Raw genomic sequence first — 12,218 nt, 5'->3', positions numbered from 1 at the left:
AGTAGTTCAACATTCAAAAATTAACTAATGCAATCTATCACAGCAATAGTCTAGAGAAGAAAAATACATGACGATATCAATAAATTCAGAAAAAAACATTTGACAAAATCTAATATCCATTCATGATAAAAAACTTTCAGTAAATTAGGAATAGAAGGGAACTTCCACAACTTGATCAAAACATCAAAAAAAGCTACAGCTAGCATACTTAATGGTGAGAAACTAGAAGCCTGCTCACTAAGATCAGGAATAAGGTAAGGATATCCCCTCTCACCACTCCTTTTCAACATCATATTGGAAGTCCAAGTTAATACAATAAGACAAGAAAAGGAAATAAAATGCAAATTGGGAAGGAAGAAATAAAACTGTCTTTGTTTACAGATGACATGTTAGTGTATATAGAAAATATGAAAGAATGGACAAAAACTCCTAGAACTAATAAGTGATTAAAGAGAGGTTGCAGGATACAAGATAAATACATGAAAGCCAAGACAAAATTCCTTTCCTAAATGCTGGCAATGAACAAATGGAATTTGAAATTCAAAACAACAATTTACATTATTGTCCCATAAATGAAATAGTTAGCTATAAATCTAACAAAATATGTACAAAATCTATATGAGAAAAACCACATAACTTTAATGTACAAAATCATTCATGTGATGGAGAAACATTCTATGTTCATGTTTAGGAAGACTCAATATTGTCAAAATGTCAGTTATTCCCAAATTGGTCTATAGATCAATGCAATCTCAATTAAAATCCAAGCAAGTTATCTTGTGAATATAAACAAGCCGATTCTAAGTTTATATGGAGAGACAAAAGACTCAGAATAGCCAATAAATATTGAAGAAGAACAAAGTTGGAGGACTAACACTACCCAACTTGAAGACTTACTATAAAACTACAACAATCAAGACAATGTGATATTGGTGAACAAATAGACAAATAGTTCAATGGACTAGAACAGAGGCCAGAAATAGACCCATATCAATACAGTCAATTGATCTTTGATAAAGAAGCAAATACAATGGAACAAAGATAAGTCTTTTCAACAAGTGGTGCTGGAACAACAAGACATCCACATGCAAAGAAGAATCTAGACACAGATCTTATATCCTTCACAAAAATTAACTCAAAATTGATTATAGACCTAAAAGTAAAAAGTGAAACTATGAAAATCCTAGAGGATAACATAGAAGAATATCCAGATGACCTTGGGTATAATGATGGCTTTTTAGATACAAGATGAAAGGTATGATTGCTAAAGCAAAAACCAATAAGCTGAACTTCATTAAAATTAAAAATATATGTTCTGTGAAAGGCAATGTCAAGAGAATAACAAGACCAGCCACATACTGGAAGAAAACATTTGCTAAAGCTACATTTGATAAAGTACTGTTGTCCAAAATATACACGTATTTCTTAAAACTCAACAAGAAGAAAAAATAACCTAATTTAAAATGGGCCAAGGAGCTTAACAGACACTTCACTAAAGACATACAGATGGCAAATATTATATGAAAATATGCTCCACATCATATGTCATCATGGAAATACAAATTAAAACAAAAATGAGATGTCACTGCACACCTTTTAGAATGGTCAAAATCTGGAACATTGACAACACAAAATGTTGGTGAGGATATGGAGCAACAGGAACCCTCCATTATTGCTGACAGGAATGCAGAATGGCACAACCACTTTGGAAGAAACTTTGGCTGTTCCTTACAAAATGAAAAATACTGTTACCATATGATTCAGCAATATGTTCTTCGGTATTTACCCGAAGAAATTGAAAGCTTATTATGTCTACACAAAAACCTGCACACAGATGTTTATATCAACTTTATTGATAATTGCCAAAACTTTCTAGCCATCAAGATATCCTTCGGTAGGTGAATAGATTAGATTTTTTCCTCTCCAGAGAGAAATTTCTGACATCTTTTAGAGTAGAAGAGAGGAATTTGTTCAAAGCATGTATCTGTACTTGATTCCTTTTTGTGACTGAATAACATTTCATTGAATGTATTTTACACATTATGTTTATCCATTCATCCACTTAGGGACATCTTGGTTGTTTCTACTTTTCGATTATGATAAATACTTCTGCCATGAATATGTGTGTACCTGTATTTGATTACCTGTTTTCAATTCTCTGGGATATATATTATATATAATTATCATATGACCCAGCAATTCTATATATCTAGGAATGGAATTGCTGGGTCATATGATAATTCTATTTAATTGTTTGAGGAACTACCAAACTGGTTTTCATGGCAGCTGTACCATTTTGCATTCCCAATGGCTGTGTATGATGGCTCCAATTTCTCAACACCCTTGTTAACATTTGCTATTTTCCATTTTTAATCATAGTCATCTTAATGGGTGAGAAATGGTTAACTCATGGTTTTGACTTGCATTTCTATAATGATTAATGATGTTGAACTTTCATGTGCTTGTTGGCAATATGTATATATTCTTTGAAGAAATGTCTATTTAAGACCGATGCCCATTTTTTAATTGGGTTTCTTGTCTCTTTGTTCTTGGATTATAAGTATTCCTTATATATTCTGGATACTGGAACTTTATGAGAGATAGGATTTGCAAATATTTCCCCCATTATGTAGGTCGTCCTTTCACTTTTTTGATAATGTTCTTTTATGTACAAAAGGTTTTTTGATGAAAGCCAATTACCCATTTTTTTCTTTTGTTCTTTCTGCTTTCAGTGTCATGAAACTGCATGACATTCAGTCCATTGTAGACTGAATCCATTGTAAAAGCAATCCATTGTAAAAGCAAAGGGCAAAAATATTTACCTCAGTGTTTTCTTCTATGAGTTTTATCATTTTAGCTCTTATATTTAAGTCACTGTTCCATTTTGAGTTAATTTTGTAGATGGTATGAAGTATGAGTACAACTTTATTCTTTTCATGTGGCTATCCAGTTGTCCCAACGCCATTTTTGAAAAGACTATTTTTCCTCCATTTAATGGTCTTAACACCTTTATCAAAAAATCAGTTGACCATATATGTGAGTTTATTTCTGGGCTCTCTGTTCTATTCTTTTGGTCTATATACCTATCTTTATGCTAGTACAACCCTATTTTGATCACTGTAAATTTATAGCAAGTTTTCAAAACAGGAAGTGTGAAAAGAACTTTGTTCTTTTTCAAGATTGTTTTGGCTATTTGGAGGGTCCTTTGATATCGATAGAATGATTTATTTTTCTATTTCTCCAAAACATCTTTGGGGGTTGTGTTGAATCTGTGGATTGGTTTGAGGATTTACATCTTTTTTTTTTTTTTAAGATTTTATTTATTTATCAGAAAGAGAGACAGACAGAGGCAGGCAGAGGGAGAAGCAGGCTCCTCGCTGAGCAAGGAGGCCGATGTGGGACTCGATCCCAGGACCCTGGAATCATGACCTGAGCCGAAGGCAGAGGCTTAACCGACTGAGCCACCCAGGTGTCCCGAGGATTTACATCTTAACATTATGTCATTTAAACCATAAATACAGGATATCTTTTCACTAACTTAGGACTTCTTTAATTTCTTTCAGCAATGTTTTGTAGTTATCAGTATACAAGTCTTTTTCCTTTTTGGTTAGATTTATCCCTAGGTATTTTATTATTCTAGATGCTATTGTAAGTGCAAATATTTTCTTAATTGCCTTTTTGAATTGTTCATTAATAGTGTATAAAAATGCAACTGAATTTTGTGTGTTTTGTATTCTGAAACTTACTGAACATACGTATTAGCTCTAATAGTTTTTGTGTGAATTCTTTAGGATTCTCTATACTTAAAATCATGTCAACTGTGAATAAAGATACTTTTATATCTTCCTTTCTGACTTAATGTCTTCTACTTCTTTTTCTTGCCTAATTGCTTACACTAAAACTTTCAGTACAATGTTGAATAGAAGTCGAGAAAGCAGTCTGGATAGAATAGATTTTATCTATTTTATCCTTGTCTTATAATTGATCTTATGGGGAAAGCTTCCAGTTTTTCACCATTGAGTATAACACTAGCTGTGGGGTTTTTATAAAGCCATTTATGAGATTGGGAAGATTCTCTTCTATTCCTAATTTGTTGAGTATTTTTATCATAAGACTATGTGTATTACACTGATTGACATATATGTGGAATCACCCTTGCATCATTAGGATAAAACAACTGATCATATTGTATAATCCATTTAATGTGGAGCTGATTCAGTGTACTAGTATTTTATTGAGGATTTTTGCATCCGTATTCATAAGGAATACTGGTATTAGTTTTCTTTTCTTCGATGTCTTTGTCTGGCTTTGGTATCAGAGTAATGCTGGCCTCATGATTTTTAAGTGTTCTCTTCCATTTTTTGGAAAATTATTTTTTGAAGGGTTGGTGTTGCTTCTCCTTTAAATGACTGGTAGAATTCACTAGAGAAACCATTTGGTCTTGGAATTTTCTTTTCTTTTTTTTTTTTTTTAAGATTTTATTTATTTATTTGAGAGAGAAAGAGTGAGAGAGACAAACAGAGAGCACAAGTGGGAGGAAGGGCAGAGAGAGAGAGGGACAGGCAGGGAGCTGGGCTCAATCCCAGGACCCTGAGATCATGATCTGAGCCAAAATCAGCCAGCCACTTAACTGACTGAGCCACCCAGGTGCTCCTGGGATTTTCTTTGTTAGGAAGTTTTGATTATTAATCCAGTCTCTTTACTTATTATAGCTCTGTTCAGATTTTATATTTCTTTTCGAGTCAGTTTTCACAAGTTGTGAGTTTCTAGGAATGTGTCCATTTAGTTATCAATTTATTGACATATGGATGTTCATTTTTTTTATAATCTATTTTATTTCTGTAAGGTCAGTAGTAATATCCCCACTTCCATTTCTCATTTAGTAATTTGAATCTTCTATTTTTTCTTAGTCTAACAAAAATTTTGGCAGTTTTGTTGATCGTTTCAAAGTACCTTTTAGTTTCATTGATTTTTCTCCGTTTATTCTCATTTTGCTTATCTCAACTCTAATTTTTATTATTTTCTTCCTTATGCTGGCTTTTGGTTTAGTTTTATCTTATCTCATTTCTTAAGGTGTGACGTTATTGATTTGAGATTTTTATTATTTTTTATTGAAGTATAGTTGATACATAATGCTACATTAGTTTCAAGTGGAGATCTTTCTTTTTAATGTATCTACAGCTATAAATTTCTCTTTAAGCACTACTTCCACTATATCCTATAAGTTTTGCTATGTTGCATTTTCATTTCCATTCATCTCAAAATATTTTCTAATTTCCCTTGTGCTTTCATCTTCGACCCAATGGTTGTTTAAGAGTGTGTTGCTTAATATCCAAATATTTTTAAATTTTCCAGTTTTCCTTTTGTTATACATTATGAGTGTCATTACATTGTGGCAGAAAAAATTTCAATTTTTAAAATTTTATTACCTCTTTTTTTGTGGCCTAACATAATGGTGTATTTTGGAGAAATTTCCATGTGAACTTGAGAAAAAAATGTGTATTCTACTGTTTGGGGATGGTGTGTTCTGTGTATGTATGTTATGTCTAGTTTATATTATTATTCAAGTCCTCTATTTTCTTATTGACAATCTTTCTGGTTGTTCAGTCCATTATTTTTTTTTTTTTAAGATTTTATTTATTTATTTGAGAGAGCGAGAATGAGAGAGAGAGAGTACATGAGAGGGGGAAGGTCAGAGGGAGAAGCAGACTCCCTGCTGAGCAGGGAGCCTTAAGTGGGACTCGATCCCGGGACTCCAGGATCATGACCTGAGCTGAAGGCAGTCGCTTAACCAACTGAGCCACCCAGGCACCCTGTTCAGTCCATTATTGACAGTAGGATACTGAAGTCTCAACTCTTATTGTAGACCTGCCTATTTCTTCCTTCAATCCTGTCAATTTTTGCTTCATATATTTGGAGGCTCTCTTGTTAAGTACATATATGTTTATAATTGTTATATCTTCTTTATGGATTGAATCTTTTATCAACATATAATGTTCTTTGGCCCTTGTAACAATTTTGTATAAAGTCTACTATGTCTGATATTGGTAAAGCTATCTCAGCTTTCTTTGGTTGCTATATACAACCTTTCACTTTACATATTTTGTCTGTGGATCTAAAGTGAGTCTCTTGTTAGATAGCATATACTTGGATCATGTTTAGTTTTTTTTAATCCATTCTATCAATATCTGCATTTCAATTGGAGAGTTTAATCCATTTATTTAAGGTAATTATTGTTCAGGAAGGACTTCTGCCATTTTTCTTTGTCTTCCTTATGTCTTATGTCTTTGTTCCTCAATTCTTCCATAACTGTCTTCTTTTGTGTTTACTTGATTTTTTAATAGTGTTCTGCTTTGATTCCTTTCTAATTTTCTTTTTTGCAATTTTTAAGGTATTTTCTTGGTGGTTGCCTTGGAAATTATAAGTAATTTCTTAAAATTTTAACAATCTATTGTGAATTAATAGTACCTTACTTCAATAGTATACAGGAGCTCCTATAAAGCTCCATCACACCCACTTTATGTTGATGTCACAAATTACATCTTTGTACACCGTGTGCCTATTAGTATAGATTTATAATTATTGTTTTATGTATTTATTTTAAATTATATTGCAAAAAAAATAGAGAAGAGATAAACCAAAATTACAATACTGGCTTTTGTATTTACCTATATAGCTACCTTTACCAGTATTCTTTGTTTCTTCATATATCTTCAAGTTACTGTCTGGTGTCTTTTCATTTTTGCCTGAAGGACTCCCTTTAGCATTTCTCATAAGGCTGTTCTTCTAGTGCGGAATTACCTTAGCTTTTGTTATCTGGGAATGTCTTAATTTCTCCTTCATGGGAATGTATTTAATCTTAATTATTTAATTTAATTTCTCCATTATGAGAATTATTTGAAGGATATAGAATTATTGGTTGAGAGTTTTCTCTTTCATCTCTTTAAGTATGGTATCCCACTGACCTCTGGACTCCATGGTTTCTGCTGAGAAATCAGTGTAATCCTATTGAGGATTCCTTGTATATGATGAGTCACTTTTCTTTTGCTGCTTTCAAGATTCTCTTTCAACACTTAATTATAATGTGCCTGAGTGTAGATCTCTTTGTTTATCCTTTCTGGAGTTTGTTGAGCATCTTAGATGTGCAGATTCATGACGTTTATCAAATTTTGGAAGTTTTTTGGCCATTATTTCCTCAAATATTTTTTGTTCCTCTTTATTTTTTCTTCTACCATTCTGAAATTCCCTTTATGTGTATGTTGGTTTGCTTGGTGGAGCCACATAGGTCCTTTGAGCTGTGTTCATTTTTCTTTATTCTTCTTTCTGCTCCTCAGACTGGATTATTTTAATTGACCTGTCTTTTAAGAATTGCTGATTCCTTCTTCTGCCTGCTCAAATTTGCTATTGATAACTCTAGTGAGCTTTTCCATTTCAATTATTGTACTTTTAATCTCCAGAATTTGTTTGGTTTCTTTTTATAATTCCTATCTCTTTATTCATATTCTTTATTTGTGTGTACATCATTCTGGTTTGCTTTAGCTCTTTGCCCATAGTTTCCTTTAGCCTTACCAGAATATTTAATACAATTGATATAGTTTTTGGCTAATAAATACAAAGTCTGTACTTCCACAGGGAGAGTTTCTGTTAATTTCTTATTTAAGCAGGCTATACTTTCTTACTTCTTTCTATCCTTTGTAATTTTTTTTTTTGAGAACTGAACATTTTGAGTATAATAATGTGGTAACTCTGGAAATCAGATTCTTCTTGGTCCTTGGGTTTTGTTTTTGTAGTTTGCTGTGAGTTCTAGTTGTTTGTTTGCTTAGTGATGTTTCTAAACTATTTTTATAAAGACTTTATTCTTTGTCATGTATCATCTTAGAAGTGTTTGCTTTTTGGCTTTTGGTCAGCAAGTGTCCTGACAGATATTTCCTTGAACACCTGAATTCCTCCCCACATCAGAAAAAAAGGAGAGCAAAGAGAAAAGGGGAAAAAAAGGGGGAAAAAACTCCCAGTCTTTGCAGATTGAGTCTGTGTTAAGGTATTCCTTTAATGCTTAGCCAGCCTGTTTACAACTATGCCTTAGTCTTCACTTCCTGCTTGTACTGAGCCTAGAGATCAGCCAGAGGTGGAAAGATTAGGATATTTTCAAGTCTTTTCTGAGTATGCATCCTGCCCTAGTCATGCACATGACTTTCTAAATTTCCCTGTATATGCAAGCCTTTTTCAATATCTTAATTTCCCAAAGAAACTCCCTCCCTAGCTTTTTCTCTCAGGCTTTTAGTGTGTTCTTATTTGACTCCATTATATTCTCTTGACTCTAAGAGAGATGAGTTGTTCATTTGCCTTTCAATATTTGTGGAGAATGCAGTATGCACAGCTGCTTTACCACCTGAGAGAGTGCTGAATTAAAAAAAATAATAATAAGACAAGTGCTCTGTGTCAGTCCTTCAGGTAGCTCCCAGACAGGTTGAAACAGAGAAACCAGCTCTGCTAAGAATAAAGTCTGCTCTGCCCCCTCTGGAACCAGAGGCCAGGGTCTCAAACTGGGAAGGCAGACTACTGTCTTTAAAGATCATCACCACGTTGGGAAGGGGAGTATGGCAAGAGTGAGTAAAGATGCCATAAAGCTTTCCTACTAATTATAAGTTGCCCTTTTCTTGATTTAGTACTTGCTTAGAAGTTTGTCTATTTTAATCTTTCAAAAGAACTAGCTTATAGTTTTGCTGCACAACAAAGGTCATTAAAATTAAAAACTTTCTTCTAATTACCTTTTTGGCCCTACTTCGCAGATTGTTGGCCATGCAGGTTTGTTAAACATTGAAAGACAATAAGTGTAGTAAAGGATACAAGCTCTAGAACCAGACTGTCTGAGGGTATTACTGTGTGCCATACTAGCTGAGTGACCTTAGCAAGTTGGCTAACATCTCTTTGCTTGTTTCTTCCTCCAAAATGGAGAGTAACAATAGCACCTACCTCGTAGGGTTGTTGTGAGGATTAAACCAGTTAATATATGTGAAAGGCCTTGAATAGTATCTGGCACATTTTAAATGTAATTAGTTGTGGTTGATACTCTTTGTGAAATAGTAAGCAGACAGTTTCTCTAAATTTTTCATAAACATTCGAAGAGTATAAAATTCTATGATAGAGTTTTTATAAAAATCAAAATTGATAATTATGTTATCTAAATCTTTTATATGTATATTTATTACTCGTTATTTGTCAAATTCTAAAAGCTGTAGATTACAGTACCTAGCTACTATTGTGATTTGGCCAAAGTATTTCTATCTTTGCTTTATATGTTTCAACATTCATTTGTTAATTGACAGACTCAAAGAATGTATATTAAAATATGGTCATTTATCAAGCAGAATAAAATATAAATTACCTTTGTCTTCCTTTACGATTTTGTCACATTGAACCTCTTTGTTCTTTGGAGCTCCATTAATAGTCTGCATCATCCTTTCAACATATAAGTCATTGCCTAATCTATTTCTACAAAGGGTCTCATAATTCTTGTTTCTCTGACTATAAAAAAAAGTATATTCAACTCATTAATAAAAATTATTACCACAGATATTACCTCTTTATATTATGTTTTCTCTTTAAAGTTACCTTCTTTAATGTGGATTGCACCAAACGTTAAGTGAGAGTTCAAAAAAACTCTTTAGGGAAAGACTGCACTGAATTACCTCCGAAGGACTCTATTTACTGTACCTCCCAGCATCCCTACTACTTTCAGTGCCCACCAACAATATGCTAGCACTCTCTCCAGATAGGTTTTATGAACTTTGCTATAAACACTGAAAACTATACATTTCCCTTAAGGTACCACCTTTGTGTCATCCTGTAGGTATTATTTTCATAATTATTTAATTCTGAGTATTTCTTAAATTTCTATTATGATTTCTTCTTTGATTCATGAGGAACTTAGAAAATGTGCTTTTTAACTTCCAAATGTGTGTATGAATATTATTTATGTTTTCATTGAGATTTATGTTATTAATTTTTAACTTAATTCCATTTGTGGCCAGAGAATTTAGTTTGTATGGTACTATTTCTTTGAAATTTTTGAAACCTTGCTTCATGGTCTTGTGCATGGATGATTTTTATAAATGTTCCATATGTGCTTGAAAAGAGTGTATGTTCTCTAATTGTTGAATGAAGAGTTGTGATCATTAAATGTTTTTGGTTCAAATTTTCTGTATCTATGTGAATTTTTTATCTGGTTGACACACCGTAATTAAGAGAGGCATGTTTAAATCTACTTTAATAGGATACTTAACAAGTTTTAAATTTTTGCCTCATATATGTTCAGGCTATTTTATTAGGGGTATTCAAGATTAGAATTATTTTTACCTTCCTGTCATTATGAAGTAAACTTCTTTGTCCCTAATAATGCTATTGGTTTAATTGTTTCTCTGTGGATGATATGTTTTTTTCTTTCTTTTTTTCTTCTGTTTTATTTATTTATTTATTTATTTATTTATTTATTTTTAAAGATTTTATTTATTTATTTGAGAGAGAGAGAATGAGAGAGAGCACATGAGAGGGGGGAGGGTCAGAGGGAGAAGCAGACTCCCTGCCGAGCAGGGAGCCCGATGCGGGACTCGATCCAGGGACTCCAGGATCATGACCTGAGCCAAAGGCAGTCGCTTAACCAACTGAGCCACCCAGGCGCCCTTTCTTCTGTTTTTAAAATCTTTTAACATTTGATATCCTGGAGTATCAGTACAACGCACAACTTCTTTTTTTGGATATTTTTAAAAATTTATTCCTGTTTCTGTGACATGGTGTCTTTTAAGAGCTTCGGAAAGTCCTTACCCCCTCTTTTTGAACAGTTCCTCTCCTTCATTCTTCCTATTTTGACTTTTTGAAACTAACCAGATGCATGTTGGACCTTTATTCTATTGTTGATGTCTTTTTTTAACTTATCTTTCATACTTTATATCACATTTTTATCTCCAAGGTTTATTTTGTATAATTTATCCAGATCTTTGTTTCAACTTATTAAATCTCTGTTCAATTACGCCTTGTTTAAATTTAACATTTACTTTTTAGTTTCAACAGTTATATAAGCATACTTTATTTTACAGTTCTTTTTAGATGTTTTTGCAAATATGAGTCATCATTTTGATAGTTTCTTAATGTTAGTGAGGTGTTAGCTTTATCTTTTATTTAAATATTTCACATATATTTTATATTCTATATCTCATAATATAGCCCTACTAAAATCTCATTATCCACAGTCCTCATGATGTAGATATAGGGTTTGTTATTTCTTTTAATTCTCATTCATAATGGCTTCTTTATTGGTTTGGTGTATTTTTACCAAACTCAATCTGAGGCAATCTTAAGAGCCTAAATGGGATATGATTTCCTCCAGAGAAAATTCATGTTGGCTTATGATAGTAGCTATGAGACCTGGGATCACTTGAGATAACTGAAATCCTTTTAAGGGTCTTTGATTAATACAAAAATATCTCTTTCCGTCCTCTCAATTTGTGGGGGACCCAAGACTTAACGAACAATAGATCCATGTGCTAATTTTAACATTTGCTTCTAGCATCTCTCCCTCTCTGATTTCAGATCATTTATTTATCCATTTGTTATTCTTTCCTTTCCTTTTTTTGGTGTTAAGAGCTTCCCTTTATGTCTTATGGGTTTCAAAGTATGTTATTCAGGATCTATTTGTACTATATTCTATAGTCCAAAACAATTCTAGGTTAATATCTGGATAAGAATAATGCCCTAAAAATATTTTAATGATGAATTTTTTAGTACTATGAGTCATATTCAAATTATATTTGAATCTAAATAATCCGAATAACTATCAATACTCTATTTATAGTAGCTAAATTAATTTCAGACAGAGTAGACTTCAGAGCAAGGCAAATTATCAGAGATAAAGAGGGACATTACATAATGATAAAGGGGTCAATTCTCCCCAAAAGGCATAACAATCCTTAATGTGTATGGGTTTAACAACAAAGCTTCAAAATACACAAGGCAAAAATTAATGATCTATTTAAATTAATTAATAAGGACAGATGGAAAATCTGCTCTAATATAGTAAACTCAGTTATTTTCCCATTACATATTTTTCTTCTTAAGTTTTTAATATAAAAATGTCAGTCCTTTGTTTTTAAACTGGAAATAATTTATATACGCATAAAAGAAAATAATCATTAAAATCTATATTGAGACTTGGAAGCTTCCTT

General features: G+C 32.5%; 1 protein-coding gene across 1 annotated transcript in view; it reads right to left on the bottom strand.

Moving 5' to 3' along the window:
* The window catches only part of DNAI4 (dynein axonemal intermediate chain 4), a 90,527-nt gene that overhangs the window by 52,547 nt on the left and 25,762 nt on the right, over window positions 1-12,218 (bottom strand). Inside the window, 1 exon segment of the mRNA XM_035018317.1 lies at window positions 9,386-9,525. Coding sequence (XP_034874208.1) covers window positions 9,386-9,525 — 140 coding nt within the window.

This window comes from Mirounga leonina, unplaced genomic scaffold (genome assembly GCF_011800145.1).
Source record: "Mirounga leonina isolate KUSES-001 unplaced genomic scaffold, KU_Mleo_1.0 Mir_173, whole genome shotgun sequence".
NCBI lineage: Eukaryota > Metazoa > Chordata > Mammalia > Carnivora > Phocidae > Mirounga > Mirounga leonina.
This window is presented reverse-complemented; position numbering and strand designations above follow the sequence as displayed.